Genomic DNA, 19,358 nt, shown 5'->3' with positions numbered 1-19,358 from the left:
TTTAAGCCGTTACAGTAATAGACAAAGTCATTGAAACCAAGAACGCACGTCAAGTTCTGAATCCAGTTTATTGGTGTGACTGATCATGTCTCCACAAAGTACTGCCCATAAATTTTTGGACAGTTCAATTCGCATTAGTTTATTAGCATCGAGCACCAGACTTTTGTTTCAAAAGATTTTTTGACTATTCTTCCCGTCATTTCTTTTTTCGATGAACCAATTTCAACTAACCCATGACTTTTTCATTATCTTCGCCAATCATAATACGCCATAGAAAAATCTTCTGTCAGCCAATTTCTGTGGCACCCTTTCCCTTCGCAGAAACATTTTATTATTTCAATAAGTCTAGCAATTCAAGGTCTTCGAATGTTTTTAGTAATTTCTCAAGTACTGCCCATGTATTTCTCGCCTTTTATATTCCCATTGTCGCTTTATTGAGATTGAACACCATTCTTTTGTAATGAAAAATTTTGACCATTGTTCGCATCAGTTCTTTTCTATTTTTAGCTCGGTTTGTATTAGACCTTTGGCGATATTCTTTGGGGCCTTACTTGATTTTTATCTGAGTCTTGGCATCTCTTTTAACACTTCGACAGTAGTGTCCCTTTAGTTGTGTTAATATTCCTCCTCCCTTTGTAGATGTAGTGGTACTATGCTAGTGAATACGAGGAGCCATTGCAGCACATTGGCCTGCGGCGTTTTCATCGTTCAGATCATATTCCCATGCCATATTGTGACTACATAAGTTGAGTGTTTAGAGCGTTTTCATTGGAGTACTTCTCCACCTGCTGTTTAGCGGTTTATACATCATTATTACCGTTATATTTCCTTTTCTTGTGTATAAAATTTATTTTTACTGCAAATGTATCTGGTCCCCTTCAAAGTAATCCCTTTGGGATATACAGTATTTATATCGACGTCCGTCGTGGAGATACTACTACTGCTCTTTGTGTTTGTTAAATTTGGCTGAAGACAATGTCCTCGAAGGGGCTTTTTGAACTTAGAGAATAGTCAGAAGTTCCACGGTGCTAAATCTGCTGAACAAGTCGGTTGAGGAATAACATAAATTCATTATTAAGACGCACGTTGTAGCGATTGACACTTCCCGTTGGCAGTTTGGTCACACATAAGGACAAAACCCGATTTAACTATATTTCGTGTTAAAATGGTCGTCTCTGTGGACTCTCCCTCTCAGTTAAGTTCCAAAACCATCGGTGAGTCGCAACTATTCTTGGCTTATCCGAGTTTCCTGGAAATCGGTCGGTTAGCATAAACCCGACGGCGCGAGCGAAGAGCGAGGCTGCCACCAGAACTGCGCCGCGACGTTTCCCAGACGCCCTCCCCAACGTCCGGATTTGTTTATTTTAGTTCGGAATTTAAACATTGCCACTACTGGCTTTTTATGAGCTCGCTTTATTTTCGCGGATAATAAGGACGTCCAATAAAAGCGTTTCGGAATACACTCCCGCGTCTAGATGTTTTGTTCGATTAAATCGGTTTGTACAGGTTCAATTAGTAGGACGGTAGAACTGAAAATTCAACGCCAAATTGAAAACCGCTGTTATTTTTCACGTTTCAAGGTACTAATAGGTCAATTGAAAAGTCCACGGCCTGACACATAGATGGCGCTACTAGAATCTAAATGTATAATAATCTACTAACTCCATATGTTTTTTAGTTAGCCCTAACCGTCAAAAGATGCGTGTATAAATTTGACATCTGTCGGATCATTAGTTTGTGAATTATAGCATTTTGAGTGAAGCAACTTTTGTTATTGTGAAAAAAATGGACAAAAAGGAATTTTGCGTGTTGATAAAATATTGCTTTTTAAAAGGGAAAAAATACGGTTGAAGCAAAAACTTGGCTTGATGCCGAGTTTCCGGACACTATCCCAGGAAAATCAACCATCAAAGATTGATATGCGAACGAAGTTTAGACGTGGTGAAATGAGCACCTAAGACGGTGAAAGCAGTGTACGCCCAAAAGAGGTTGTTACCGACGAAAACATTTTAAAAAATCCACAATTTTGTGTCGATATTTGACATTTGATGAGACATGGTTCCATCATTTCACTCCAAAATCCAATTGACAGTCCCAGTGACTCATTCTCATTTTAGAGTTTCAAGATAAGATTTTATCTTCTCGAGCCACTGTGTCTCTATTCTGTCGTGTGTTTCTTGATTAGTGTTTCTCTTTTAATGTCCAGCACAATCGCATAAGTTGAGATCGATAGCGTTCTTCTGTTGTTTTAACAGCTGGATGTACACTCGCGCTGTAAATATTTGGTTTCGTCAAACACCTCCTTCTTTTCTGTCGTTGGAGCCTTTTCTTAAGATATAATTCAATGTCTTTGTCCTTATTTTTCCAACCATTCCCAAGGATTTTAATCAGTGGCAAATGGTCCCTTTCTGCTGAGTTTGGCAATTGAGTTGCAGAATTGGAGCTCTTCTAGCAATCTTTTATGATATACCATTCATAAAAACAATATTTCTGGATTGAATTTGATTAAAGCCAAGAAAGTGTTAATTAAACAAATTTTCTTCGTGGATTACTTTTAAACTGGTAGAGCGGGGAACTTATTAATTACTATTGTCACCTTTTAAACTAATTGGGTAGAGTTAAAAGTCAAGATCAAGATCTCAAGAACTGATGGGATCCATAATTATAGGATTAGCAGAAATAAAACTAAGAGGTTGACGCCATTACAGTCACTCTAGTCATCTTATAATAGTAATATCATAGTGGCCCAAACCTCAAGAAATGGACAAATAATCCCAGAAAATTGAAAATTTCTTAATAGAAGAAAACGTTGGAGCAGTATTTGAAATGAATCCGTTTAAATAGAATTTGAGTGAGATAATGTCAATCATCTGTTAATATATATTATTTTATTTGTTACAAGATAAACTCATGTCATCGTTAACTTTTATTAATAGTGACAAGGACAGCTCACACTTGAATAATGATTGATTATATGGAGCCATTTATTTTAGGTCTAATGATAAGTTATTTAATATGATTTGTTAGATTGAAACAATCGATATATAAAAATTCCTGTACCTTCCTGAATCTTATCGGCAAAAAAGTACTTTTATTTATTCCACATGAAAAAAAAATTCCTTTTGTTTATAATTAAGAATATTAAGTGAGTAAGTGATTATAATATATTGTAAACGCGTCAGTTTCAAGCTCAATATCTATTAATGTAGGGTGTTGTAACCGAGAATATAAGTTATTTTATATAAATTTATAACTCACTAAGCAAATCGGAGAAATAGTGACGAATTTTTAGTAATTCTGAACCAGAACATTCCTGGGCACTTTCCCTAGATCTTACATTTTATATTAACCCGTTGACGTTGTTCTCGATCATATTGAGGTCAAACAATGACATTTTCAGTCCATGTGCGTGAATATACGAAGTAATAAATATTTTTTTCATCAACTCCCATCAGTCATCTTAATTAACCGTGTCAATCACCCAACGACATGTAAGCAGGGTTCGTTGTTTTTTGATTCGCGGCTCGATGATGACGCGATGTGCAGCAGCATGATTTGCCGTCGTCCAAACTGTCTACTACGACGAACCCCCCAGGTGGAAGTTTAGTTCGCTCGCGCGATTTCCCGAAATCGAGCGCGCACCGTCCAGTTTTCAACCGAACGCGATTGCCGCGACACATCCACGATCTGCGTATTTCGTATTTTACATAATTCTTCTGTTTTTCCGAGAGGAGATCGTCGCGCGAGTCTCTGGAGCTCTGGTGAATGAACCGACGGACGATTGTCGCCAATAGTGCTTGTCTGTAGTGCTCTCCTCAGTTATTTTCGTTTGTGTCTTTGTCGTCGTTCCCCCCTCATTCAGAGCTGTTGCATCGGCGATCACAAGTATGAAAATACGGCGTGTTTTTGCTTTTTCTGTCCGACGAGTGAAAAAATCATCGATTCTCGAACTGTCGAAAAATGTTCATACCTTTTTATATTTACACGATGAGTTTGTTATTCGGGTGTTTTGCTAAGAAATACTGACTATTTATTTAGAAAGTACAGAGTTAGACACATAAAATATAAGAACGAAATGAGTCTATTAATTTTAAGAAGTATATACGAAAATGCATCAATAAAGACTGAAGACTCCTACAGAATATGTCATTATTTATATAGAAAAAAGTTCTAAAAATATCATGGTTAAACGTAGAAGTTTGAAGAAATAGTTTATTTCACTGTCATTCATTCAAACACCGTCCTTAAGAACTACCATGCATGACCAATAGTTGCATTTTTACACAAACACGACTAGAGGCAACACCGTCTGGATTTTTCCCTCTTTTCGTCTCAGTCTTTTTGTTTTTTTTTTCTGAAAATCTCATCAACCTTTAACAGAATTGATTGATGATCCTTTTATTACCACCTTAAGTGACTTTCGAACAAGAATAATCATAATTAAAACCAAAGAATCATTGAAGTAATTCCCAAGTTCTTAGTTCTTTATTTAAAAATTAATTGAGAAAAATTGAACTTATTAATTATTGTGCAATACAATAATTAATTTAATAAAACATCAAACCATCATATAGCTATAATAATAATATAATAATATATAATGCCTAATTAAGATAAAACATATTTTATCATAATAAAGTTTATCTTTAAATCTTACCAATACTGTTCACTGTTACTCAATTTTATATAGATGAGAAACATGGAAGACCTGATTGATCCTGGTATGTGTTAGTGTAACAGTTTCTCTGCTGTAGTTGTTTACAAAGCTGCCACAATAGAACGACGATGAGCATTGATTTTTTCGATTTTATTTATACATTTGATAAATATTACTCAACACCGTTGTAGGCCACATTTATTTATAGAGTAATAGCCGGTGACTAACGCTGGCTGAATTTTATTTCATAGCTCTATATAAGCTTAAACACTTAATTATTGCCAATATACTAACTCAATTATTTTAAAGGAAAGTGTTCTTAACTCTTACAACGAAAGGAATATTGTAAAGTTGTTAAAATCATCAAAAGCCTTTGTCTAATATGTAGGAAACAATTTATATACTAAACCTAGCACTAATAAATATTGAACAAGATCTTACAAAGATTGAGAGTGAGGGTGTTTTGTTAGAGAATATGTAGATGATACAAATAAACATCAAAATAATGTAAACTTTTTCCTTGTAACATAGTTTTAGTTAAACATTATATAGACCTCCTTGCGAATAAAGCTAATTAACGATAACAAAGTCTATCTAAGTCATTTAAACAAACCATTAAAATTAAATTAGTCATCGTTAACGTTTGTTTTGACCAATTCAATAATGTATTTGTCTAATGTAAACTGTTATATAATTGCAACGAGTGTAACTTTTTGCCAGGTAAAATATAATGCTAAAATAGTTCAATCCCTGTTGGCAGTTTTCAAAACAATAATTTTATTTTGTCTACAGTAAACTATTCTAATTTGTTTTAATGCAGCTTTCTTGTTATGTTCGTAATTGTCCGTCAATAGTATTATTTTTATATTTTATTGCATATTATAAAAAATTAGGTTATTCAATTATTGGATATATATAAATGTTCATGGCCCCTTCAACAAATCACCGTGAATCGTATAAATTTAGTAAGAATACGATATAATTGATTGTTATTTTTTAATAATACAGAACGTGCTGTATATATCAACGTACCAGTTTGGAAATAAGTAAAAGATAATATCGGAGTATTTATATCAGTTTAATTGTTAAAAAACTGTAACTAACTGAAAGGTAATATAATTTGATTTTGTCTGCTGAACTCCGTTCTAATTGGTTTTTATTTCAATGCAATTCTCTTGTTTGTTTTCAAAAACCTTTAGAAAACAATTATTTTGTGCATTTTACTGCTGGTGGAAAAAAATTCAGGGTTATTGAGTTGATGAATGTGGAAACTATACTCGTCTGTTTATTAAAAAAAAATTAAAATAATGTACCGAAAGTAGAACTTGTGAAATATATAATTTTTTAGATTCCGTTGAATAATCATATATATTGTATGGACATTTAGCCAAATAGGTACAAATAAAGAAAACATAATTTAAAATAAAATATTGACACCTCCATCAAATATCCAAAATATATACTAAAGATAAATTAATTTTTTACAATGCTAATATTACTGTAGTGATGATTGATGATGCAGAATTGATGGAGTTTATCACTCATTTTCTAGTTAACTAGGTATATTTTCGCAGGTGATTTTTTGGACTAAAAAAAATAAAATACACTGTTTCAATTCTTAAAAAAATGTTATATAAAGTCATGGTGTCTATGATTGACATCGTGAATGACGCACAACACAGGAGAATAGTAAACTGTCGGAATTAATATAAAAAGGTCTGTGTATAACTTTAAAATATCTTTCTGAATATTTCTCAATTCACCAGTTTCGACCATCGATAAAAATAAAACGACGTCCTTCATTTTTCGACAGTTATTGTGGGATTTTTTCTACGTCCCGGGCCAACATAAACCGACAGGATAATTGCAGGAATTCCGGGCGATAGATCGTTCTCGCCATGTCCACCTTCCACCACACCCCGCGTAGCAAGCAGCCGGTGCCGCCCGTTAGGCACCGCTCTTCGTCCGCCGCGAGGGTCGGGAGTTCCTCTTACGGGAGCAGGCCGCGCAGCGTCGGGTACTATGGTGCCAACACCAATCCCTATTCAGGCTCGAACGCGTACAGCTCTCCTTACAGTAACGGGTCTTCGTACTCTTCCCTGAACAGCTACAATCCCAGCTACGGATCCAGGTTGATGACGAGGTGGTGTGGTAGGATCCCGTACTCATTGTGTTAACATGGGTTTTCAGCTATCAGAGTCCTTATTTCCCCAACGGTTATCGGGGAGCCAGCGGCGCTGGGGGGTACGCCAGCCTGACCATACCAGCCAAAGCCCTGTCGAACGTCAAGACGTTGACCCAAAACTATCCGAAATCGTACGAAAACAACTATTTGAAGGTCAGTTTGTTCAAGCAAACGGGCCGGAGCTTGTATGAGAAGTAAAGATACTAATAGGCTTCATTTATTAGCTGTATTACTTGATCTTACAACAAATATTTTTACAATTTATATGCAATCAATTGGAGATTTAGAGTTTGCTTTCCGGACTGGATCCGCATATATTGACTAAAATTAGCTAATGTTTAGCAATCATTATAGAATGCATATTCAGAGCGGATAACAAGAGTGCACAGAGTTCCCTATTAGTGTGGTAAAGTAACTGGGCCCACTAGATGTACAAATCCATTATCAGGTCAACAGTTTACTATTGCAGTATTTAAATAAAAATTATAACGAAAACAAACATTATAAATAGTTATATCTGTATCTTTACTTCGCTCGACTCACTGGTACGAACTAACAGAAAATTTGCAGGAATATATAGAGCACATTAACGCCAATCTAACTCAAGATTATCTAAAAATAAAATCGTTAGGATTTCGTGTAGGTGAATATTACGAGATATAATGACAGCATAACGAAGATCATCAAAATATTTATCATATCGTCGAAATATAAGAATGCATATATTTCATTTCAATGAAATCGAAATATAAAAATGCCCAAGTTCCTGCAGATTTTATAACGTCAAAATAAATAGTTGTGCCCGTATTCTATATATCAATTTGATCTCAAAAGAGTGACAATGGACGACGATCAAGACGGGACATATCCAGGGGAAGTAGCTACAGGGAACGGTCGGCATCCAGATCGATGGGATCGTTACCCGGCAGCGGGATGGGACCGAGATCCATGAGTCTGACCTCCTTGAATTCCGAAGGATACTTTGTAAGCACCCAAAGAAAGAAACGATGTTTTGCTTTGATTCGATTGTTGTGTGTTTTTTTTTGTTTGATTCGATGTCAGTATTGCTCGTAACTAATTCACGATTTTGTCGTTTTTTAGAGTGGTTCAGAACGAAGCAGCAGGTCAAGGATAAGCAGTTTGGCCGATATAAGAAACGAGAACGGCGAAATAGACTACAAAAAGTTGTACGAGGATCAGCTGGTGGAGAACGAGCGACTCAAGGACAAACTGAGAAAAACCGACGAAGAATTGCGGGACACCAAACAAACTTTAGAAAAAATTAATGTCGTGGTAAGGCACCCATCCTATACATCTTCATTTTCAATTAATTTCAAGGACCCTTGTTAATCTAACGGAATGTATTTTACTCATTTAATCAGTTAATCTCAGTTATTCTTTATTAAACAGCTTTGTTAGTAAACAATTGATACCATATATAACTTTATACATTTTCTTCAGATATTTTCCTTATCTTTAATCTTCCTAAGGAATTTTACATTTAAAAATTATTTACATTAATTACATTATTACATTATTTCTAAAGGAATATTACACTGTGTTATAGTTTAACATGGGAGTAAAAAACAAGGAAAATAAAATATTACTATGCCAAAAAGACCAAGAGAACATTAGTAGTAAAAATTTAACAACAAAAAACACACATAACATATGAATTGTTACAGATAAAATAACAATAGTAGAAAAATATGTATCAAAAAATAAAATAATATACTGGAAAGGGACTGATCTACTCTAAAGGATCATTTGAATTATTTAAACTAAACAGTAACAACTCATGCTCTGATAATGTATGTCTCCTAAAATATTGAGTTTATTTCGTCACAGATTTTGTTGTGTTGTTTTGGCGCTAGATCTATAATTGAAGCAGCAGAGATATGTGTGTTTCATGCTTTGTTGTATACGGTCCATTAAACGAACATAATATAATGGAATAGCAGGAATATTGCCAAACATGAATCACTTTCGATTGGAGAAAAATGTTCGGTTTATTTCTGTCACGGCTTTGTTTACTCAGGTAGTTCCTGAGTTTGGTGGCCAAGGCCTACCGCATAAAGTGATCCATTAACACTTTTAATAATAGCGCATTATGCTTCCAGATAGTGTGTCTTATGTTTTGAAAAATCTTGATATTCGTCATACGCCATCAGGTATCATTTGAATAGTTCGGTCATTATTCTATCACCACTATTGGTGTCAATATAGACTATTTTGCAAATTGTTTATCTTTTTTGTTCAGATTACAAAATTTGCTCAGTTGTTCACATCGTTATATGTAAGGTTGAAGACATCAAACCCAAGAAAATCTGCCTTTCCCTATCACAATATAGAAACACATTATTCAGTACAATGATTGATCATTGTTTACTGTAATTTTATCGATTGCTTTCTCACCTGCGCATTTATCTAACTGATGCTTTATAATCAGATTCATTCATTCTGCCACTTCTATCTAACTTCTTTATTGTGCCTATGGGGTTTTAGCCCAATATTGTCATATAGAAGAGCAATAAATTAGGATTTTGAATGATGATATAATTTATGATGACTAATGACACATTTTTTCTGTCTTAGACCAGTAAAAATTCCTTATCGGAACTGGAGAAGAGAGAGCGACGAGCCATCGAACGCAAACTGAGCGAGATGGAGGAGGAACTAAAGGTAACTATTCGCGCTACACGCCCCCGTGGCGTGGACGGTAACATTAAGCCGTGGTTATTATTCGAGCCTGAAGCAAAACGCTTGTCTTGCAAGATGCATCGGACCTTTTTTGTACTGCTTGATTTTGTTCCAGATTTTGTCCCCCTAGACTTTTTTTCCGTAGCAGTAGACCGTACTTTTTTCGAATAATAATCTAACATTTTCTTTTCAGAACTGTTTTTATCACGTTTCTATTTTTATTGAGTACGTTTCTTGTTTTTTTTTTTTGAGTTGTTAACGGTAATGTTTTGACGGTGCTACCGGGTCAATAAGTAGTTGGCGTTGGAGTTTATTCATTTAACATTATTTAAAGGAAATAAGTCGTTGGGGCTTGTGATAAAAATGTAGATCCACTTTTAGCATGACAGCAGGACAAATGAAAAAGGAAGAACCAAGATGTATTCCCTTGTATGAAATAAACGATTTGTTGGAGATAGGAATAGAACAAGATGGAATAAGGAAGGAGACCTTGGGGGACTGGGTGTTTACTAATTGTTACATAAGAAATGGACAGAAACTGGTCCATTCCAAAGTTTCCTTAATAGTGGCAATATCTCTATATGGGGTGTTAAGCCATTCAAGAAGAAGTAATCTACATTTTTATAAGCACCAGATGACCACCATTGAAACTTTTTGGCAGCATTATGAAAACTCTCTAGTTGTCATTCAATCAACAATCATAGAAAAATAAATAATAATGGCATGAATTACTCTATATGGTAAATATTCCTATCTAAACGCATTCAGTCTGTGTAGAGTTTTAGGAACTGCTTAGGAATCATATTTAACGACCATGGGTGAATTTTATGCCTATTGATTAAGTACTTATTGATGGTACATATTGTTTTATTCTCTAATTAGGCATACACTGTAATAATCATGCAGATTTTCTCTCACAGCCAAGAACTGTTTAAGCAATTTAAGTCTATTTAGAATGGGATATGCTGGATAATTAAAACCCGAACATGGAAAAAGGGGATCTTTTTCACTGGACAAGGAGTCACTGGATTGCTACATATAACCAGAGAGTTTTTTTAAAGATCTAGCATGGTTTTAATTAACATCACATACCCCTGTTGCAGATTATTTATACAACAATTTTCCTTATATATTGTTAAATATAATCATATACAATTCGAAAGAATCTGAAATATCTTTTAAGCAATGTAATGTAAAAAAGAGACTCAAAACCCAACTACTTATTGGAGTATCAAGTCAATAATGTATATAACGACACCGTCCGTACTCCATTAAACAATCATCTGTCTCCCGAATCATCTAACACAACACCAGATCTCCATACACACCTTCCCCGATTAACACTAGACGTGTAAGATCATCATCGAACGTGTGTAGGGAACGATTCTGAATCCTAATCACCGACTGTTTCTAGCAATTGCAAAAATTGAAAGCCGAAAACGAAAGGCTCAGGGCTGACAACCGGTCTCTGACCCGTGTGATCAACAAACTGACCAATGCGGCAAAACAATAGGTAACGCCACCGCCTGAGCGAACGCCACAGCTGTTCAGAGTTTTCGTTTTTATTTATTTTTTTGTTGTTTCTTTTGTTGTCATGTCACGATTTTTTGTTGTTGTCTTGCGACGTTGTTGCGTGCCGCAGTATCATCTCTCTCTCTCTCTCTCATCATCGTGTACATTTCGATAACCATATAAAATCATCGTATTTACCGCTTATGTCGCTTCTCACTCACACACTGAAATAACCAAGCTGGTTACGAGAAAGTAGATTGAAAATACACCTTGATATATCATTTAGTTATTTGGGATGGCACTCAAATTCTGGGATTGTTAAAATAATTGCATGTCCACAAAAATAGGACATACTGAAAACTGGACAGTTAACCACATGCTGCTTGGTTTTTAATTTTTTTAGTACCATTTAGCAAATTAGCAATATTGACTTAAGTTAACAGCCAACTCATTGAGGAAATACATTATTTTTCTAGCTTTAATTCACTTTGAAATATGCTGAAATGGATTTAGAGTATGTTTGTTATTCAACATGAGAAAACATCACCACACAGTTATATATAGTGTAGTGCCAATGAATGTCTTTGAGTGGAATCCAAAGAGACAGAAATAAAAATCTATAGACTGTGTCTGTAAAAAATCTGTAACTTTTCCACAGTAGCATTAATTAGACTTCTCAGACAATAGGCTAGATGATCGCAAAGAATCATAAAAATATTGATTTATCATAACAATATACGCTAGAGAGGTTATTAAAAATACATTTATTTTAAAAATAAAAGTAGGATTACTAAAATTTTACCAGAGATAAAAAAACTAAATTTCAAGATTTGCTATCAGAAGCGATACGAAACATTGACGTCACTTACCGTTTCTTAACCATCATTTCGGTATTCCAACATTTGAACTTTTTAGCGGGCTTCGATTATGTTAGGTAGGATCATTTATCCTATATTTCACAGTTAAAAAATTAAAATACAGTTAAAATGTCATTATTTCAAATCGGTTTTTTTTGCAATAGCCTTCTAGCCTATTGCTCAACTGGCTATTATGATTTTGGTGGAAGAGCCCACTACAATACTCCTGCGAGAAAGATTTGTAAAAGACACTCTTAAACAAGTGTGTCTTGATAAAGAATGTTAAACTTACTGAGTGATCTGTCAATGCCTAATGTTTGATAAAAAATATAAGAACTAAAGCAAAATGATGAATGGGTGGGGGAGAGGGACTAATAAGAAGGTATTTTCATATCTATTAAAACGAAGTAATCAATAGAGAAGGCAGGATATTAGAATCACTGTGGTGTATACAATCTATTGTCCTTTAATTGTCTTAGTTTAACAGGCCAATTGAAAAGTCCCTGGCCTGACACATAGATGACGCTACTAGAATGAAATCCATATGTTTTAGTTAACCCTAACCCTCAAAAAATGCGTGTATAAATTTGACAGCTGTCCGATCATTAGTTTGTGAATTGCAGCATTTTGAGTGAAGCAGAACTTTTGTTATTGTGAGAAAAATTGATAAAAGGGAATCTCGCGTGTTAATAAAATATTGCTTTTTGAACGGAAAAAATACAGTTGAGGCAAAAACTTGGCTTGATTCCGAGTTTCCGGATACTGCCCCAGGAAAATCAACCATCAAGCATTGGTGTGCTAAATTTATACGTGGTGAAATGAGCACCGAAGACGGTGAACGCAGTGTACGCCCAAAAGAGTTTGTTACCGACGAAAACATTTAAAAATCCACAAAATGATTTTGAATGGCCATACATTGAAATTGAATGAAATAACAGGCACTCTAAATACATCAACTGAACGTGTACATCATATCATTCACGAATATTTGGGTATGAGAAAGCTCTGTGCAAAGTGGGTGCCGCGCGAGCTCACTTTTGATCAAAAACAACGACGAGTTGATGATTCGAAGCAGTTTTTGAAGATGATCAAGCGTAATAAACCCGAGTTTTTGCGTCGATATTTGACAATGGATGAAACATGGCACCATCATTTCACTCCGAAGTCCAATCGACAGTCAATCCAAGTGGACTACACGCGATGGGCCCGCTTCAAAGCGGGAGAAAACGCAACAGTCGGCTGGCAAGTTTGGGGCCTCTGTATTTTGGGATGTGCATGGAATAATTTTCATTGACTACCTTGAAAAGGGAAAGACCATTATCAGTGACTATTACATAGCGTTATTGAACCGCTTGAAGGACGAAATCGCCGAAAAACAGCCGCATTTGAAGAAAAAGAAAGCGCTGTTTCACCAAGACAGTGCACCGTATCACAAGTCAGTGAAAACGATGGTAAAAATCCATGAATTGGGCTTCGAATTGCTTCCTCGTCCACCGTATTCTCCAAATCTGGCCCCCAGCGATCTCAGATGTCAAATGAATGCTCGCTGGGAAGAAATTTTCGTCGAATGAAGAGGTGATCGTCGAAACTGGGGCCTATTTTAAAGCAAAGGACAAGTCGTACTACAAAAATGATATCGAAAAGATGGAGGATCGCTATAATCAGTGTATCACCTATGAAGGGAATTATGTTAACTAAAAAAATGTAATTTTGCCAAAAAAATGTGGTAGACCGGGGACTTTTCAATTGACCTGTTAGTGTTACCCTAATCCTAATACACCCGAGAGCGTTATATTTCTAATCTCTAATACGATTGGACTTAACCATTAGATTGTTTTTATGTTGTGCTCTTGTTCTCTTGACCCGCTTTTAATTCATGTCTGCCGACATATCGCCGCAGACCACTCACTAATCCGTACCGTACGGTTTCGTTTGTTTCAGAACATGGAGAACCTGAAGAACGAGAACCAGAGATTAAAGGACGAGAACGGCGCCCTCATACGAGTCATCAGCAAACTGTCCAAATAGCATAAGGCCTAACCCCCCCTCCGACCCCGTTTTGTTTCCCCCCGCCCCTTCGCGTACGAGGAATTTTCATTTTCGTTGCATTTCCGGAGGTGATCCCTGACCGGTCGCGAGACTCCGCCTCCCTCAAAGACTGAGAGCCACCTCCTCCTCCCCGGGTTTTCTTCACTCTCGCAGGGTCACCGTCACCTTTCTTTATATTTTTCTCTAACGGAAAACGTCCACAAATGTATTTATTTCCTAGTTTATTTATCGTTAAGTATCATTTTGTACATTGGAGTATTAAATTATGATTGTTTATCAATGTAGGACTATCCTGGCTCGAACCGGATCAGTCATGACTACAGAAGGTCATGAACGGAGTCGGTTCCGATCCAAGATGTCCTTGACATTAACTTTCATCTATTTATTAGTTTATTTTTGTTTTGACTTCGAGATTTGACCGTTATATTAATTAGTCTCAAAAGAGAGAACTTCTACTAGTAGTAAGTAAACATCGTATTCATTTTGCTTCATGTGATAGACTTTTACAATTTTTTTTGTGATTTGACTTTGGTAGTTTCTCCCTTCCTCGCTTTTTCGCATCGATCCACTCCATTCGGAATTTCTCGGTTCACATCACATCGGTCCGCTACGATCCGTGACCTGGATACAGATCCACGGCGATTTACGACACGATACGTCCCTCTGAATCACCCTGGATGTTGTTGCGAAATTCCGTCGGAACCGTCGAAGAACCAACCCAGAGCCCAACTCAAAAGACTTTTTTTCGTTTGTTTTCTAATCCCAAATCCACTTTATTTAGACACGAACTGATTTAATTAATTGTTAAATAAATTAATCGATTTATCTTGTTGTTAGGATCCGAGTCGTCCTAAGTGTTAACTAGCATTATCACTGCATAAAATGTCAATTATAATAATATTGTTGTTTCTCCTTGCGTTGTAAAATAATGTGTAAAATATATTATATGAGAGAGTAGCGTTTTAGGATCTAAGGTATTTATAATAAATTTAAGTATTTCTTAACTGGAACAGTTTAGGATAATTAATGATTTTTGGCTTGTCGTTTTTTTGTCGGTGTACAGCGTCGAAAAAAGAACTCGTCGAGAGAGGACGCGCGATCCAGATGGAAAAGGGACCCGATTCCCGCGCCGCTCGTTTATTTTTTTTTTGTTCGTCTCTATTTTTACCGTTTGTCCGTATCGATCTGGGACACACATACAGGGTGTCCTCGTGCGGTCGACGCCTCGCCACCGATTATCATTTCCTCTGTCTGTTGCGATCTTGTGCCTTGCTTAATATTTGTTTATTATAAATATCTGTAATTTGTGTAAAGTGTTTAAAGACGAAACGTTTGTTGTTAGAGAGGCTCTTAAATTATGTGAATATTGATTTTATATAGCTGATTATTACATTAAACATTTTTGAGACTTAACGTGTGGTTTTTTTTAAATATTCGTTGCCTTATTGATGTACTCGTTCTCGCCTTGAGACAAGCTGCCTGTTCACTGTTTAGGGAATTTTTATTATTACAAAATAAAATGACTGATGTTCAGGTCACCATATATACTATAAAGCAACAAGTGGGGTTGCGTGTAAATTATCTTGTTCTGCCATCTACTAACGGCAGCTCGAACTGACGTCTGAGACATCTATTAGAGTTTACGAGAACTAGCTTAAAAATCGTACAGATTCCTGCTTATAATTTTATATAAACGGAATTCTGTAAAATTGTAAGGGAGAAATGAAAATCGTAAACAAGAGATGTCGCTGTATGCTAAAAATGCTAAATTAGTTGTATTAATTATCAAAAAAAAAAATTATTCCCATGTAATGGACATAATGTATATAGAAAATTTGTATAGAAGAAATATATACTCGTATAATAAGAAACGTTTTTGTATTGGTATACTTGAGTTTATGATAAATCTCTATATACACATGTTTGTTAGTGTTACTCTAATCCCATTGATGTTGATGTCCCATTTTACTCGGTTATTTTTTATATGTTTAATTATTTTATAATCATATTGTGATGTAACCACACAAAATAGCTTATTTCACCCGAAATAAAACACATGTGTTGATGGAATAAAAAATAATAACAAAAAATTCAACATATGAGTACGAAAAAATAGCTAAAAAAGTTTGTTCATATATGTATAAGATAAAAAGATTTTTAGAATTTTAAATAAAATAGTATTGGTGTGCAGGCCACCGTATATACTATAAGGAAACAAAGTGTATAATTATTTATCTTGTTGTGCCATCTACTAACGACAGGTCGAACTGGCGCCTGAGACATCTATTAGGATTGACGAGAATTAGATTATAAACTGTACAGTTCCCTGTTTACAAATTTATGTAAACAGAATTCTGTAAAATTGTATGGGCAAAATGAAAATCACAATCTTCAAGAGATGTCGCCGTGTATTAAAAAATGAGTTCTTAAAAATGTATGTAGAAAATTTTATTCTGTATTCCCTACCGAATTTTTCATATAATAAGAAACGTTTTGTGTGTAGTTTATTACTATTAGTTTATTATTATATATTAGTTTTTGATAAATATCTATATACATATGCTTATGATTAGAAATGTCTCATTTTACTCTGTTATTTTTTATATGTTTCTCTTATTTTATAACCATATTTTGATAGTTATCACACAAAAATAGCTTATTTCACCCGAAATAGAACACATGTGTTGATGGAACAAAAAATAATAACAAAAAATTCAACATATGTGTATCAAAAAATAGATAAAAAAGTTTATTCTTATATGAGTAGCATAAAAAATTTTAAAAATTATTCAGATAATTTTATTTTGGATTAGCTAGGGCATTTGCCAATATAAAAAGAAATATTTTATGGAAAGGTATATTGTAGTTTTTGAAAAATCTTTATATACATGTGACTCCTAATCGAAATTTAACTACTAACTTACACTGGACACATATTTGTAATATAACACGATTTTGTGCATTCGAATAAATGTATATTTAATATATTAAGTGTCTATCAGTCAGAAACGACTGAATTTGTTGTACTTTAAAAGATGTCTCCGAACTTCTGTGTTTGCTTTTTAAACGCCTCCTTCAGCTTCTTCGACAATTCAAAATACTTGGGGAAAACAAAAGTCTGTTTCTCGCGTTTCAGGGTTTCCCTCATCACTAATACAACAGTTGCCGGCGTTTCTACTTGTCCCCAATGGTCTTTTATATCTCCACTATTGTTTATAGAGTCTAATTTCGTTTGATTCCGGATATTATTTAATTCATCTGGCGTCGTAGTTTCCTGTTTACATAATCCGTCAAGTAGTATGTAATTCTTATTGCTCGTTTGATTATCACCAGGGCACTCTTCCTCCACTACGTTCATGTGTTCTTCTGCTATTGTTCCTAATTCAAGTTCACGGTATTCTGGTTCATCCAGATCGGTGTTTGATTTCAATACCTTCATCGCGTCATAAAGTCTCTGTATTTTCTTCAATCTCTCCCGCAGTATATCGTACTCCTTATCCAAATCTTCCAATGTATTGCTTTGTGTTGTAAGCACGCTAGTATCAATGAAAGCATCCTTAAAATCTATACACTCTACCTCTGACAACATCGTGAAGAATGTGGACTGAAGCACTATCACACACTTGTCACTGCTACTGGGACTTTAACTACTAACTGATACTGGACACGTATTTATATACCAAGTAAACCGAATTGTAAAAATAAAACATCATAAAATAATATAATCATTAAATAACTACTTTATTGCTTTGTTCACAACAAAGGCAGTATCTATGCTTTAATAAAGAAAGGACAGATATGGACATACCTTTCAGGTTTATTGTTAAATTATTAAAAGGTACTAATTAGGGGAATTAAGCAATAAAATGCTTAATATTTATGTAATGATGATCTATACAATAATGTATTATATCGTACTATACATGTTTATAAAAATATATTTCATTAAATTTACGGAAAGAGCTTTTTATTGTAAGGAGTGGCCCATGATTAGATAATAATTGCATCTGTTGCCTTTTCTCTATTTATTAATACAAAACAAATTTTAATTTATAGTATTTACACGACTAATTAGGTGACGTCCTTTGAAAAAATTCTACAATACGATTTTGTGCATTTGAATAAATGTATATTTAATATATTAAGTGTCTATCGATCAGATACGATTGAATTTGTTGTACTTTAAAAGATTTCTCCGAACTTCTGTGTTTCCTTTTTAAACACCTCCTTCAGCTTCTTCGACAATTTAAAATACTTGGGGAAAACAAAAGTCTGTTTCTCGCGTTTCAGGGTTTCCCTCATCACTAATACCACAGTTGCCGGCGTTTCTACTTGTCCCCAATGGTCTTTTGTCTCTCCACTATTGTTTATAGAGTCTAATTTCGTTTGATTCCGGATATTATTTAATTCATCTGGCGTCGTAGTTTCCTGTTTACATAATCCGTCAAGTAGTATGTAATTCTTATTGCTCGTTTGATTATCACCAGGGCACTCTTCCTCCACTACGTTCATGTGTTCTTCTGCTATTGTTCCTAATTCAAGTTCACGGTATTCTGGTTCATCCAGATCGGTGTTTGATTTCAATACCTTCATCACGTCATAAAGTCTCTGTATTTTCTTCAATCTCTCCCGCAGTATATCGTATTCCTTATCCAAATCGTCCAATGTATTGCTTTGTGTTGTAAGCCCGCTAGTATCAATGAAAACACCCTTGTAATCTATACACTCTAACTCTGACAACATCGTGAAGAACGTGAACTGAAGCACTATCGCACACTTGTCACTGCTACTGGGACTTTAACTACTAACTGATACTGGACACGTATTTATATACCAAGTAAACCGAATTGTAAAAATAAAAGATCATAAAATAATATAATCATTAAATAACTACTTTATTGCTTTGTTCACAACAAAGGCAGTATCTATGCTTTAATAAAGAAAGGACAGATATGGACATACCTTTCAGGTTTATTGTTAAATTATTAAAAGGTACTAATTAGGGGAATTAAGCAATAAAATGCTTAATATTTATATAATGATGATCTATACAATAATGTATTATATCGTACTATACATGTTTATAAAAATATATTTCATTAAATTTAAGGAAATAGCTTTTTATTGTGAGGAGTGATCCATGCTTAGATAATAATTGCATCTGTTGCCTTTTCTCTATATATTACAACAAAACAAATTTTTATTTATAGTATTTACACGACTAATTATGTGACGTCCTTTGAAAAAATTCTACAACATGATTTTGTGCATTCGAATAAATGTATATTTAATATATTAAGTGTCTATCGATCAGATACGATTGAATTTGTTGTACTTTAAAAGATTTCTCCGAACTTCTGTGTTTCCTTTTTAAACACCTCCTTCAGCTTCTTCGACA

At 34.7% G+C, this 19,358-nt stretch overlaps 1 protein-coding gene across 24 annotated transcripts in view; it reads left to right on the top strand.

Moving 5' to 3' along the window:
- Mbs (Myosin binding subunit) overlaps positions 1-15,373 on the top strand; it is a 39,892-nt gene extending 24,519 nt beyond the window's left edge. For 14 of the 24 annotated variants that reach the window (XM_076415594.1, XM_076415587.1, XM_076415577.1 and 11 more), the window contains 4 exons: positions 7,944-8,135; positions 9,438-9,524; positions 10,957-11,055; positions 13,853-15,373. In XM_076415594.1, coding sequence (XP_076271709.1) covers positions 7,944-8,135; positions 9,438-9,524; positions 10,957-11,055 — 378 coding nt within the window. In that variant the 3' untranslated portion in view covers positions 13,853-15,373. The remainder of the gene's footprint in view (positions 1-7,943; positions 8,136-9,437; positions 9,525-10,956; positions 11,056-13,852) is intronic. The other 10 variants (XM_076415595.1, XM_076415589.1, XM_076415581.1 and 7 more) reach the window with 1 other exon arrangement.
- Positions 15,374-19,358: the final 3,985 nt, after the last annotated feature.

This window comes from Rhynchophorus ferrugineus, unplaced genomic scaffold, assembly GCF_030347505.1.
Source record: "Rhynchophorus ferrugineus isolate W39M unplaced genomic scaffold, kcgeb_rfMv2 rfM10, whole genome shotgun sequence".
Lineage (NCBI taxonomy): Eukaryota > Metazoa > Arthropoda > Insecta > Coleoptera > Curculionidae > Rhynchophorus > Rhynchophorus ferrugineus.
Note: the sequence above shows the minus strand (reverse complement) of the source record. Positions and strands in the feature narration are given on the sequence as shown.